The sequence below is a fragment of the Chionomys nivalis genome, chromosome 3, assembly GCF_950005125.1.
Source record: "Chionomys nivalis chromosome 3, mChiNiv1.1, whole genome shotgun sequence".
NCBI classification, from domain to species: Eukaryota; Metazoa; Chordata; class Mammalia; order Rodentia; family Cricetidae; genus Chionomys; species Chionomys nivalis.
In genome coordinates, this window is record NC_080088.1 from 78,014,455 (window position 1) to 78,029,637 (window position 15,183).

At 41.9% G+C, this 15,183-nt stretch overlaps 1 protein-coding gene across 2 annotated transcripts in view; it reads right to left on the minus strand.

Annotated features, from left to right (window-relative positions):
* Nucleotides 1-729: 729 nt before the first annotated feature.
* Nucleotides 730-15,183, minus strand: part of Prkdc (protein kinase, DNA-activated, catalytic subunit) — a 159,348-nt gene continuing 144,894 nt past the window's right edge. Inside the window, exons 76-86 of one of the 2 annotated variants that reach the window (XM_057764247.1) lie at nt 15,010-15,153; nt 11,623-11,827; nt 10,145-10,212; nt 9,111-9,331; nt 8,758-8,850; nt 7,871-7,960; nt 7,629-7,700; nt 7,356-7,557; nt 4,651-4,839; nt 3,569-3,708; nt 730-1,184 (exon numbers count right to left, since the gene is read on the minus strand). In XM_057764247.1, coding sequence (XP_057620230.1) covers nt 980-1,184; nt 3,569-3,708; nt 4,651-4,839; nt 7,356-7,557; nt 7,629-7,700; nt 7,871-7,960; nt 8,758-8,850; nt 9,111-9,331; nt 10,145-10,212; nt 11,623-11,827; nt 15,010-15,153 — 1,629 coding nt within the window. In that variant the 3' untranslated portion in view covers nt 730-979. Of the gene's footprint in view, nt 1,185-3,568; nt 3,709-4,650; nt 4,840-7,355; nt 7,558-7,628; nt 7,701-7,870; nt 7,961-8,757; nt 8,851-9,110; nt 9,332-10,144; nt 10,213-11,622; nt 11,828-15,009; nt 15,154-15,183 lie in introns of those variants that run through there. The other variant, XM_057764248.1, reaches the window with a different exon arrangement.

Here is a 15,183-nt window from a genome sequence, read left to right on the forward strand (position 1 = left end):
AATAATGTTAGTTTATACAGAATTTTGATGAAAAAACGAACACAAAGAGATGCTACTCAAGTTCCCCTTCAGAACTCTACTGGAACACAGGTCAAGAAAACAACTGTATTTCCCTAACTGCAAGATAGACATATACTATCAACTGATATCAACTTCAAAGTAGCTTTAGATTAGAGCAGGTGCCTTGCTAATGGGCTGTAAGATGAACTATTCACAGAAAGATACAATCTTATTTACAAGATCCCAGAGCCAGCTGTCTGATTTGTTGAGCCAAAGTAAAAAGTCCGAAGCAACTTAACTGTGGTGCCAGGTCTGGCTGATTACCAAGGACAGTGATTAATTCTCTGTGCAACCTCAGTTTTATGGCCTTTGTTCAGATACCATGGGGAGAGAGCCCCTAACTGGTCAACGCTGCAAAATATAAACTAAATTCATAGCCCACAGAGAGACCGTACAAGTCTCCCCTTTTTATGGTCAAGGGTTACATGCAGGATAAAAAAAATGCTTTTAATGTCACTGTGCCTTGGAGAGTACTGAGTAAGGTTATCTGCACATGCACCATGGAACACAAAAGCCTACCACACCCAACAACAGTAGATAGAGACGATCAAGATCAGAGCAGAAATCAATTAAATAGAAATGAAAGAAAGAAAAAACGAATCAATGAAATGAAGAGTTGAAAAGAGGAAAAAAATTTATCATATTTTTTTATTTTCAAATGTATGTGTGTGCAGGTAAATGTAAGACATAGCACATGTATGGAGGTCAAAGGACAACCTGCAGGAGTTGCTTCTCTTCATCCATCATGTGGGTTCCAGGGATTGAAGCTAGGTCATTAGTGCTGGCAGCAAGGGAGCCATCTTACCAGCACTACCAAGTAGATTTCTTTTCTTTCTTCAGGTAATACCCTGCTGTCAGTGAGGGTCTAGAAGATTCCCTTGGTGATGGAATGCTTTACAGCTGGTAACTCCCCTAGATTTTAGATCCAAGGCTCCCATCCTTCCCAAGTCCGGCCAAGGATATTGGGGTCTGTGGCCTGGTCCACCAAGCACTTCACTTGAGTCTCTTCTGAAAGTCCACTCTCCGGCTCTTGTGCACGAATGTCGTGGTCTTTGTTTCCTCGAGCCACAGCCGTATAACTCCCAAAGGCAGATGAGTTTTCATGGCCTAGATATAACTCGTCACTGGAAAAAGTATTGAACAAATATGAAAACACAAACATAAATGATTTTCCCTTTTGACCTGGAGAGCTGGTTATCCTTTACCACAGTCTACACTATTTTCTTCCTGCCACTCAAAACTTTGAATTCAAAGTTTGGGTTAGTAGGAAAACAAAACATGAGTAATATAATTATTAACATTTGTTTGGAAAATTTTGCTTTTATTTTTCTAGAGCAGACACTTAGAAGTGGAACTGCTGGGTACAATGCTAACTCTATTTAGCTTCTTGACGAGCTTTCAGGTTGTTTACCATAGCAACTGCACTATTTGCATGCCTACCATAATTACAATTCTCCACATCCCTGCTCACACTTCTATCTCATCTGAAAGTTGTCATTACACACAAGATGCAGAACTTCATTTGCACTTCCTTAATGACTCTTCACACAATTAGTGGCCGTTTGTACCATTTGTACATTTGCACATCCTTAGAGAAATGTCTGATTCCTTTGATCTTCTTTAGAAATTAGGTTATCAATTTTGCTTTTATAAAGGATTTTATTTTCTTAAGGATTTTGTTTTTGAAAGAAGGTCACTTTTTGTTGAGGTAGGACTCAAACTTGGTTGTGCTAAGGAAGTCTTCTACCTCCCACAGGCTGGGTTTATAGATTTGTACCACCACAATGGACATTAGAAAAACCATTTTAGAGATTTGTGTCTGTGCTTGTGGGTGCCTCCAAGGGCCAGAAGAGGACATCGGATCCCCTGGAGTTGGAATTACCAGTGGTTATTAGCTCTATAAAGTGGGGCCTGAAACTGCAGTCCTCTAGAGAGCAAGCACTTTTAACTACTGAGCCATCATCTCTCTACTACCCCTACCCAGCACTGTGCTTTTAAAGAACTTACAAGCCCTTTCTCAGATATATGACTCATAAGAACTTTGTCCATCTGTGCACTGTCCTAATTTTTAAGAGAAGACTTATTTTTATTTTATGTGTAGGGATGTTTTACCTGCATATAATGTGTAACCACGGGATGTCTGAGACCTGAGGAGGCCAGAAGGGGCATCAGATCCCCTGGAACTGGGGTTACAGATGATTGTGGGTGCTGAAAACCAAATCTGGGTCTTTTCTAAGAACAAAAAACGCTCTTAACTTCTGAGTCATTTCTCTAGCCCCACTACTTAGAAAAAAATAAAAACATCAAAACCAAACTATTACTTGCACGTCTCTGTTTGTGCTTATAAAGGCCGGAAGGTATCAGATTCCCATGGAGCTGAAGCTAAGTGGCTGTGAGCCACTCCGTGAGGGTGCTTGGCACTGAACTTGAATCCTCTGGAAGCGCAGCAGGCACTCTCATTGCCGATTGTTTTTCCAACCATTACATTTTTACTTTACTAGCTCTGGGAATAGAACCCAGGTCTTATGCTTGCCAGGTTAGTATACTAACTCCTATGTTCTTGATTGCATCCTGTACAGCACAGCTCTGAATTCTGAAGTTCAATTTGTCTATCTTGTTCTTGCTCATACCTCTGGGGTCACATCTAGTAACCGTAAGTGCCATAGCCAAATTCAATTCAAGACCAACTTAACTTTTTTCTAAGTGTTTAGCATTTAAGTCTGATACATCTTGAATTAATTTTTGTAAGTAATGCAAGACAGGGCTCTAATTTCACTCTCTTGTCAACAATAATCACTGTATAGACCTGGTACTCATGTTAAAAATCAAGTCAATTACAGAGTATATCTTACTATGGCTTAGAATTAAAGTTTAAATTTCTTACTTACTAGGAATACTACCTATAAATTTCTATTTGCTTTAGATTTCTTTCTTTTTTTTTTTTTAAAAATATTTATTTATTCATTATGTATACAACATTCTGTCTGTGTTATGCCTGCAGGCCAGAAGAGGGCACCAGACCCCACCACAGATGGTTGTGAGCCACCATGTGGTTGCCGGGAATCGAACTCAGGACCCCCGGAAGAGCAGGCAATGCTCCCAACCTCTGAGCCATCTCTCCAGCCCCTGCTTTAGATTTCAATAAAAAAAAATGGAAAGGTCAATGCAGCTCAGAATACTATCTGAGAAGCCGACGCTGTATCTTCACAATGAGATCGAGTGCTCATCAGGACCAAATGGGTCAAACGCCCTAGGAAGTGCCAAGGCAAATGGAAACTCCAAGCCTTCTCATACGAGTTTGGTTCTTGCACTGGTGCTGGCTGAAGAGACGCACAGGACAGATGGCACAGGTGTGAGCTCAGTCCTCGCAGGCCTGGGCTGGAGTGGAAGCCTCCCTAAGATGCACTTTCCCCACGTGCACAGTGAGAACTGCACACCGCTCTCGTGTGTCTGAAGAGCTTAGCACTTCTGAACGCGCACTGATTTCGTGTTCACAATCAAGTCTTACCAAGTTATAACCGCTGGGTTGGCCCCTGCTAATTTTCTCTTAGCATAGTGTATTTTCTGCTGAGGATACCAATTCTTCTCAGATACGTTTATCTCTTGAATCCATGATCCTCCTCTTTTCAGCATTTTCTGCTCAAAGCACTGAAGGGAAAGAACATAATTTTCTCTACTAATTCTAACAGTATATACAATTACATTTGAGACATGAAATCAAGCAATGACCCTGAAACAAAGATCTGCAGCAGCTCCACAGCTTTCTAGATAGATCCTGACGTGGGCTCTATTGCTGTGACCTGTGATGCAGAGACAGGAGAAAGCGTCTCATACAAAAGGATGAGCTCTGCTGGGTTTAATGCTTTGGGACACATTCCGGATAACCTTCCATTCAAACAGCACTATCCATTCTTAGGATTAAGGAAGAATTCACGTGAATGATTTCTAAATCAAAGGCTTTTGTTGGGTGCTAGAGTTCAAGGACTAAGAGCACTCGATGTTCTTACAGACAACAGGATTCAATTCCCAAAAACCACATGGTGGTTTACAATCTACTATAATTCCAGTTCCAGGGGCTCTAACACCCTCTTCTGGACTCTGCAGACACTGCATGTATGTGGTGCACTTATATATGCAAGCAAAGTATTCAAAAAAAAAAAAAAAACCCTAAATATTTTTGCTAAAAGTTCTAGGTTGGGAGGAAGATGGCTGTAATCCCAGAAATCTAGAGTTCTAGAACAGCCTGGGCCACATAATGAGTTCTAGGCTAGCTCAGATATAGAGTTTATAATTACCTGCTATAATCACCACCACCACCACCACCACCACCACCACCACCACCACCACCACCACCACCACCACCACCACAAGTTGTGTGTGAAGAAAGAACTCAGAGTTACTGTTACCAATGGGTCTATACTGTCACCCCCCAGTTAGTACCAAACAACAAAGTAATTAAGTTTTTTTCAAACAAGTGTTTGCTTTTGAGAAATGTAACCAAAATAATGTAAATATTTCAATAAATGCAACTTGATGCATTTTCATCATAAAAACAAAACAAGTATATGTCTATACAAAACCAAAATGTACCTTCCAATCAAAAGAGGGCTCCTTCACAAAAACCTCCATGGTGTCAGTGAGCAGACCTGCGCGTGAGCGGAAAGCCCTCAGGGCATGCACCATGACAGCGCACACAAGACCCGTTTCTTTCATCGGTAACATGAGATTGACAAACTGGCGGGTTAGACGAAAAGGCATCAACTCAGGAACTGGAAGAAACTAAACAGAGAAAAAAGTATATTTAAGTAAATACAATGTGTTGAACACTTTTATGTCAACTTGACCCAAGCTAAAGTCATCTGAGAGGAGAGAACCTCAATTAAGAAAATGCCATAATAAAATTGGACCATAGGCAAGCCTGAGGGCATTTTTAAAATTAATAATTAATTTTTTAAAAAACAATCTTTTCTCATTTTACATACCAATCCCATTCCCCACTCCCTCCCCTCCTTTCACCCCTTCCCCTTCCCTATCCATACTCCTCAGAGGGTAAGGCTTCCCATGGGGAGTCAACAAAGTCTAGCACATGAGGCAGGACCAAGGCCCTCCCCACTATATCTAGGCTGAGCAAGGTATCCCTCAAAAGAGAATGGGTTCTAAAAAGCCAGTTCAAGCAGTAGGGATAAACCCTGGTCCCACTGTCAGTGGTCTGAGGGCCTTTTCTTAGTCAGTGATGGATGGGGGAGGGCCCAGTCCATTGTGGATGGTGCTATTCCTAGGCTGTTGTTCCTGGATTCTCTAAGAAAGTAGGCTGAGCAAGTCATGAGGAGCAAGCCAGTAAGAGCACTCCTCAATGGTCTCTGTATAAATTCCTGTCTCCATGTTCCTGTCCGGATTTCCTCCAATGATGGACAACAATATCTATGCCAAATAAACCCTTTCCTCCCCAACTAGTTTTTGGGTCATGGCGTTTCATCCCAGCAATAGTAACCCTACCTAGGATACTGGGGTACCGCTGTGACAGACCTGACCATGTTGCTTTTGGAAGGATTGTGGACAGACTTTGGAACTATGGGCTAGGAAAGCAACTGAGTATGCTGTTCTGTAGAAGCCTGGAGTATGAGAAGTTGAGAGCAGTGCAGACAATGGAGGCCTAACGTGTTAAATCTCAGAGGGAAGTAAAGACTCTACCCAGCCAGTTGGGCTAAGAATTCGTGGTTCTGGTTAGCAGGGACTAAAGAGTCAGCTGTGATTAATAAGAGACCAGGACTATTGAAGTTAAACCTTTGTTTTACTAGGACAATTGGTGCTGGTCAGCTGGAGAGAGAAGTTAGTGGTGATTGAGACCATCCTCTGCCATGAGGTCTGGGCCTATGGAGGACAGCTGCAGCTCTGCCGTAGAACTCTCACTGGAGTGGGAGAAGCTTGAGCCTGCCCAGCTGAGCACCATTATGGTAAGAGAGCACACAGTGGGGAAATGGAAGAGAGAGGCCGAAAGGTGCGTGTGCTGGGGAGAGCAAGGGCAGCGAGGAACTGGCTGATGTGGGTGGCATGCTTGCAACCTGGGACCATGGTGCTGGGCTGCTGCCAAGGGCTATGTCAGGGCCCAAGGTCCTGAGGAAGCTGTGGTGGTCTGTGTTGATGTTTGTGGCTCATGTTATCACCGAGGGCCCTGTGGATGCCCGGAGGCTGGGCCACCACCCATGACCATGTCTGGGTGTGAGGGCTGTGCCACCCCCACAGGGGCTCCGCCTTGCAAACAGGCCTGTGTTTCCACACCAGATCCGTGGTGATGTCCAGAGCTCGACTGCTGTTGAGGGCTATGTCTGGATCCCTGGCTCTGCAGTAGCCAGGCTCTGTGCTGATATCTGTAGCTCCTGTTGCCACAGAGGGCCATGCAGAGGCCTGTAGTCTGGGCTGACACCTGAGGCCATGTGGCCATCACGCTCATACAGATTTGGGTGGCATGTGCTACCACCTGGAGTGACATCTGAACCTGAATTGTGGCTGAGGGCCACATCTGGGCCCATGGTCCTGCCACAGTCAGAATCTTCAGTGATGTCCATGGCTACTGCTACTGTCAAAGGTGGAATGGGTGCCCGGGGCAAGGCTGCCACCTGGGACCATGCAGGCACTTGACTGTCATGCTGTCCCTGGACCATGCTGATATGGGTGACCAGTGGTGCTGGCTAGGATTAGGGTGATATTATTTGTTTCTTCAAAAAGTGTCAGGTTGCTCCGTTAATTTCTGTAGATGTTACAAAGCCACATGATGTGATGGCCAATCTTGGCTGTCAACCTGGCTACATCTGGAATTAATGAAAACTCAAGCTGTTGGGTGCACCTATAAGGGATCCTCTGAGGTAAGAAGACACACCAAATCTGGGCCACACCTGGTAGCAGCCTATACAAAGGGTGCAGAAGGAGAAAACTTGCTTTCAGCCTGTTTGCCGTAGGTCTAACAGCAAGGTCAATACCCTGTAGCTGAGGCATTCCCCTGCTGGTGTTAGAATCTACTTCTCTGGGGTTCCAACGTAGACTGAAGATTAGGAATCTTCCAGGGCTCTAGCACTCGACCAGGACTGCTGAGACATCCAGTCTCCTGGATTGAACAACTACTTGGTTCTTGGCCTTTCTACCAGGAGACAGCCACTATGAGACTAGCTGAAGCACAGACTGAAGTCACTCTAATGAAACCCATGTATGTATTCACTCCATCAGTTATGTGCCTTTAGAGAACCCTGACGAGAACATACCCACTTCTAGATCATCAGTGGGCATTAAGGACAACACACCTGAGTAGCTGATCCGAATGCATGTCCAAAGTCAATTCCAATCACGCTGCCCGTCTCCATGGCTACCATGAAATTGTTCAGATGTCTGTCTCCAATACCGAGGAGCCAGTGGCTGATACACAACAGTGCATGAGAGCTGGCGAAGTGGGAACGTAGTGCCAGGAAGGCCTCAGGGCTGGTGCTCATCTTTACAAAAGCCCGCCTAGGAGAGAGAGAAATCACATATAGTTTCTGCCATGCCACTAGTGTTTGTGAAGTCACAAATATACTTACTTTAAGAGATCAGCGGGCACTTTATTCTCCCTTTTTCTAAAAGCCATGACTGTTTCTGTATGGTTAGCTCTTCTGTGATTTAAGACAAACATTTCATTAGAACAAATTTCTGGTGAATTTAAAATTATTTATACTAAAATATAGTATCACCTAGGCAGAGCAGGTGGATCTCTGTGAGGTCAAGACTCAAAAGTTTGCATTTTTTAGAAGAATGAACAAATGTAAATCAAAAGCAAACTTACTTGTACATCAGTGCATAGGCTCCATTATCAGTTCTCCCTGACATTTTTCTTAGCCAGTCTTTATATTCACGAGCCGGTGCATAAGGATCACTAGCAAGTAGGGAAAAGGGAATTAGAATTAAGAAGGTATTCTGTATGGCAAAGAACACTGAAAATTTATTAAAAAACAGTGAAGAATAAATACAACTTTCAATATACCATTATTCATCCCTAATGACTCCAGGATAAACTCAAACAACTTCCTTATGCGAAAACTCAGGCATAATCAAATCAGGTGCAAAACATTTCCCTCTTCATGCAGAGAAAAATAAGATGTAAAAATAAACACAACAGTCTGCGACCTAGGCATGTCACCCTAAAAGGCAGCCTGACAATAATGACATCGCTGCTGGTAGGCCTCCCTCATCTGACCACAAGCCAATCTTTTACAAATCATTCACAAAACATCTGCTTTTCCTTATTTTTTGACTAGTTCCAGATATTTCTTTACCATTTCCCGAATGCAGATACAAATAAAACCCATCTTAGGTATGATAAAGTATTTTCTTAATGCCGGAAAATGCTCATCTTGAATTTGAGAAGCCTTTAGTAACACTGCACAGGTGAGTGTCAGCACTCGTACAGGTGGACACACTGTGGTGTGCATATACTTGGTCACTTTTCAGTTTGTGCTGCAGCTTTCCTAATGAGCTTTCAGAAGTCAAACAATTGCAAGTTGAGGGGCAGGTTGGTAGCATGCATCAATGATTCCAATCCTGGCACTCAGGATCCAATGCCAGCCTGGACTACACAATGAAATTTAAAAAGCTGTCATGTTCCTTAAATTTCAGTATAGGCAGATCTCTGTGCATTTCCAGGCTATCCAATGTGACATAAGAACACACTACCTGCTATAGGCCATTTTCTCCTCTTTCGACATATTATTGAAAAGAAGTTCCTTCAAGGTCATAGTATTTTCAATCCATTCAATTAATCCTAATCTGAAAAATAAAATACAACGTTTCAAATAAGTACAAACAAATCCCAACTGCTCCTTCTTCATCAGAAAAAATGTTCTGAAGAATAAAAGTAAAACAGATTTCTTCCTTTCCAGTCTCTACTTCCTCACTTACTTTCATATGTAAATCTAGTTGAGTTCTGTCTACGGGACACTTCCAGCACCCACAGACATACTTCAGGGCTCAGACAGGGTGGGATGTATACCCCGTCCCCTATACATACAGTTTCACTCAGGCCATACCTGGAGGTCATGGGCACGACACGGTAAGTCCTTAACTGCATGTTTCTCTGACTGCAGGCAGCATTCTGAGCAAGGATGGCATTCATGACCTCAAAGAGCTGCTCAATGCGCTGGTCCTGACGGAGGTCCTCGCCACCTTTTACCAGGAAGGGGTACTCCTTTTCATCATGGCCTCGAATAACAATGCGCTTTGGTTTCCTCAAGGAGGCCATTACTTTTACCTTTAAACATTAAGAGATTTGCTGTTTAAAAGAAAATAATCTTGCTGTGTTGCCTGGCTTAGTTTCTAATGCCTGGGCTCAAGTGGTCCTTCTACCAACTGAGTAGCTGGGGCTACAGTGTGCACTACTGCAGCAGGGAAAACAAACAAAAACCTTAAAACAGTATTAGAGTAGCTCAACACACCCTGGTCAGGGGGATGCATTCCTCTAAGAAAGACCTCTCTGAGGACACTCAGGTGGTATGGGCTGAGGCTTCAGGGCCATCTGTCATCTTGAGGGCTGTGCTCATGCACACTCAATATTCTTGGCTACAGACACTGCCTAAAACCATGGATATCTTCTCAACATGTGATGTCTACCATAATGGTTTTCTTTTATAAAAGATTAATTCTACACATAACCTACAATGGACATATACAGCTTATAATTCATTTACTACATTTTTCTTTGTTTTTCACATTGTAATTTAATTATAAATTTCTCCTTCCAAACCCTCTCATATGCCCCTCTCAACTCTCCTTCAAATTCGTGGCTTCTATTTTCATCAATTGTTATTGCAGCCATATAAGTATTTGTATATATATATTCTTAAACATAACCTATGAAGTCCATATAGTGTTAATTGTATATATATTTTCTGGGCTGACCATTTAGCACTTAACTTATAATACTCTTAAATACAACTGATACCGAAACATAGGAGACATTATCTTTAGGAATCTGATCAATATAATAATTTGGGAACAACAGGCTAGTGAGAAGTTGACCAACACATCAAATGTCACAGAGACAAGGATGACAAACACAACATACCCGCTCATCAAATCCAGAGATCCGCACATGATATTCAGGCAATGGCTTGCCCTTGCCATCATACTGACCTAAAACAGACACAGAGCCTCGCTTAGATACCGTCTGTTATAAAACTTCCACGTTTTAAGACATATATGTTGATTTAACAAAATATGTTGATGTAACATGATATTTATTTTTTCTTTAACTCAAAGTTTTAATTTATAAAAATCAGCCATAGCCAGGCATGGTGGTGCACACCTTTAACCTCAGCACTCAGGAGGCAAAGGCAGGCAGATCTCTGTGAGTCCAGGTCAGCCTGGTCTACACAGTGAGACCCTGTGTTAAAACAAAACAGCAACAACAATAAAGAAAGAAAAAGTTACAGCCTTTTTTCCTGAAGCTAATGAGTATAACTACATAGTTGTCAACAGTGAAGAGACTGCTTCTTCCAAGCTTTCTCTTACATTTGTTGAGAAGGGAAAACCAGCCACCAGATTAAAACGCTCCTTTCTTGGTGGGGGGGAGGGGAGGATTCTAGGTTGAGAAACACGGAATAGGAAATTTCTTCTGACAGTTTGCTGCATGTGACATCTCCGTGTCATAAACTGTTTTCCTGTTGCTGCTCTTTGAGTGGGACCAGGCATTGCCTCCCAGGAAGCAACCTCTCTACACCTGAACTTATTCCTGAAGAAAAGTTATGGGCAAGCAAAGTAAGAATCAATGATTTGGGGTTACTGTAAATACTAAATGGGAATCTGAACACCTGCCATAATAAAAAATATAGTAAACTCTACTAAATCATAGTAATTATAGGTTTTCCTAATGATGAATATGGTTGGGGAAGACACTGGAGAGATGCCGCAGCAGTTATGAGCAACTGCTGTTCTTCCAGAGAACCTGAGTTTGGTTCCCAGCACCCATGCCACTTGTTAACTCCAGCTCCAGGGGATACAACATTCTCTTCTGGTCTGTGGGCACTTGCGCTCACATGAATTTACCCCCACAGACACATAACCAAAAACAAATACATCAAAAAGATGGGCCGGGGAGATGATCCATTAGGTAAAAGTGCTTCTGGCACAAGCACGAATCTCCAGCTCTCATGTAGAAGCAGGTGCGGTAGCTGTGGTTATCTGTGGTCCTAGCTAGTACTCTTGAAGACAGAGACAGGACAATGCACAGTGCACACAGGCCAGCCAGCCTGGTGTGTGAAAAAAACAAGGTTCTATCTCTCAAGCAAGGTGGAAAGTAAAGAGGAATACCGTGGGTTGTTTTCTGACCTCTCTATATATGCATATATGTATGCTACACACATATTCTCTGCATATTCTCTCTCTCTCTCTCTCTCTCTCTCTCTCTCTCTCTCTCTCTCTCTCTCTCTCTCACACACACACACACACACACACACACCCAGTGCCATTACTTGGAAAATAAGAGTTCGCTGCCATGTTATTCTCCTTAAGGAATGTTCTTGTCACTATTGAATGTTAACTAACCAGGAATCTCCACTTCATTTCCTGGGGACTGCACTTTGAATGCACTCATCCAGGGGGAGTACTCTTTCAGGTTCCCAGGTGGCTTCAAGTTTGTTCTCATCCTTACAAATAGTGCATCAGTGATATCACGGAAGTGACTGGGCTTCATTGTAGGCAGCTTAGAACCACCATTCCCAAAGCTTTTGTCAAATTCTTTCCCAAAGGCCTGAAAATTAAAAATTTACTATTATGACCACTGCTTCCATTGCATAGTAAAAAAAAGCTTTAAGTTTATGAATATTCCAAGATTTTAAAACATTTTTTTTTTTTTTCGGTTTTTCGAGACAGGGTTTCTCTGTGGTTTTGGAGCCTGTCCTGGAACTAGCTCTTGTAGACCAGGCTGGTCTCGAACTCACAGAGATCCGCCTGCCTCTGCCTCCCAAGTGCTGGGATTAAAGGCGTGCGCCACCACCGCCCGGCGATTTTAAAACATTTTGAGTGTCCCTTTTTTCTGTGTCCTCTCTTTCTTAGGCAGGTCATTATTCAACTCCTAGTTACAAATTCTAATAAGCGCTTCAAAAAAAAAAAAACCAAAAAACAAAACAACAACAAAAACCAAACAGATGCTATGACTTTACACATAAAAAATGGTTAAAAACTCCACCAGAAAACTTCTAGAGCAGATAAGCACTTTCAGCAAAGTATCAGGATAGAGAATTATCACACAAAAATCAGTTGCTTTTCTATATACACATGACAAATGGACTGAGAAAGGAATCATGGAGCTAGAAAATTTCACAATAGCCTTAATATATATATATATATATATATATATATATATATATATATATATATATATTTGGGGTGCGGGTAACTTCAACCAAGCAAGTGAAAATCTTGTATAATAAAAACTTTAAGATGTTGAAGAAAGAAATTGAGGAAACCAGAAGATGGAATGATCTCCAATTCTCATCAACTTAAAAATAGATAATGAAAATGGGGTACATTTATACACAATGAAATATTATTGTTCAACTGTTATAAAACATGAAATTATGAGATTTACAGTTAAATAGAAAAAATCATCCAGAATTAGATAATCCAAACCCCAACTGGCAAATATTGCATGTTTTCTCTTAAATGTAGATGTTAGCTTTGAAGCCTTTGATAGGTGTGCCACCATCCATAACTACAGAGGATAGGTACCTATGTAGGAAGCGGCGACTTGGGGAGTGGGACTGGATTTGCCAAGAAAGGAGAAGGAGAACACAGTGTTACAAAGGACCGAGGTAAACTAGGAGAGATGACTAAATAGGGAGAACAGGAGAGAAGGGCAAAGGAGAAACATGGGAAGAAACAACTAACACTAAGGGGCCTTTGGAAGCTTTAGAAGTGTAGAAGCTTCCCAAAATGTATGCCTACGTGGGAGGAATCTAAATGCAGTCACCAAATAAAAGGAAGGACAGTGCCAACTAGATATCTTATTCCACCAAGTGAAACTTTCGGTGTCAGGAACGGGCTGCATTCGTGAAGTCACTGGAAACCCCCAAACATCACAGGGTAGCTTTTACTCTCCACAAACTGATGGTGAAGCTCTATTGCTGGAGACAACACTCACTTAAACCATCTCACATGAGAAGCCATCTTTAGTAAAGCCTAACTAAAGCTTTACCCTACTGACTAGTGTTGATGGACTGGAAGTACTTTGTACACTAGCAAAGGGGAAGGGTGACCATTAATATCACCCAGCTATAAACCCTGTGACCTACAACAGTGATCTGCCTGCAAGATATACTGTGTAACAGTGGTACAAATGCTATGGGAAGAACCAACTGATTTTTTTATTGGATTTAAGGACCAACCCATAAAATGTAACCCATACATGACACTACCAAAATGGTCAAAAACCTGAGACCAGACAGTTGCTGGCTAGGGGAAAACCCATTATTATTCTGCTAAAGGAACATAGTAATAATATTCCTAATACACAAAGATCCACACCTCACTCAACCTATAATCAAAGAAGCTTCTTTTCACAGTAGATAGGAACTATCACAGAGACCTTTCAGCTGGACAATAGGCAGAGTAGAAGAGACTTTGGAGTATTCAGTCCTAAATGTCTTCAACAAATCTCCCATCCCCAAGCTTGTGGGAGAAGGGGAAAGAGTTTCAGAGCCAGAGGTGGTGGATGACTCTAAGGAAACAGGGCCTCCAGACACAACGGACTAATGCACACATGCACTCACAGACTGTGGTAGCATGCATAAGATTTGCACAGGTTCAAGTCAGAGCTTCATCACTGAGAAGGGGAAGTGGAGAGAGGGTCCCACTCCTAGCCAAGAAGCTATCTGTAACTGATACCTGCTTGCAAAGTAAAACTTAGTTTTCTTCAATGCAGTCTCACTGGGTGTATCACCACACTTTAGAGTATGCAGTCTCACTGGGTGTATCACCACACTTTAGAGTGTGCCGCACAACTGCAGGAGACGACCAACACAAAATGAATTCACTGGTACCTTTTCAGACTTTTTGTTTTATTTTGGTATTTTTTTCTTATTTATTTTGATTTTTGTTTTGTAATTTTTTGTGTGTGTTTTTAAAAGAGAGAGAGAAAAATAACATACAGTTCAGTGTGTAGTAAGGTAAGGAGAATCTTGTTAAAGTTAAGGGAGGGAAAAATATGATCAAAATAAATTTGCATGTAAAAAAATTTAAATTAAGAGCTGGGAGGTGGTGGCGTACGCCTTTAATCCCAGCACTTGGGAGGAAGAGGTAGGCGGATCTCTGTGAGTTCAAGACCAGCCTGGTCTACAAGAGCTAGTTCCAGGACAGGCTCCAAAGCCACAGAGAAACCCTGTCTCTCGAAAAACCAAAAAAAAAAAAAAAAAAAAAAAAAAAATTAAGAAAATAAAACAAAAGAGAGTACCCCTCAATTAAGGACTCTTTCCAACTCTAGAATAACTAGAACAGATCCCCCTCTGTCACACCTGTCTGAAATACAGCTTTTATAAGCAGTGTTGTTTACACAATCCCTCTGACTCTGGGCACTGCGTCTGTAGAGTGTCTCTGAGCACCCAAACTGATTCCCCAAATACATGCTTCAGAATACTTATAACCCCATGTAAAACAGAAATACTTTCTTGACCCAATACTTTAGTCATCTTAGAATTAAAAGCACTGAACTACATGTAATCTTCAGATACCAGAATCAGAGCATGAAGGGAACATAGTAGAACCCCAAAGTTTTGCCTACTGACCCACTGTCACCACTAAATGGAAACATATTCAAGCACTCTATCTTGCAGAAGGCATTGATCTAAATCAAGCTCATTAACAACAGACAACAGTAAAGACCCAATCAAATGTGAATGCTGCTGCTACCATCAAAGCAACTGCGCTTAGCCATACCTGTATGAACTTCCTTCTAAATGGCCCCAAGCCTTGAGCCTGAAGGTCACCCAAGGCAGTGTACATCCTTTTATACAGTTTTACAATATTATTTTTATTCACAGGATTCTTTTCAAGTTCATTTTTCATATCCTCAACCCAGTCCTGTGCCAAAAGAGAGGAAAGAATCAAGAA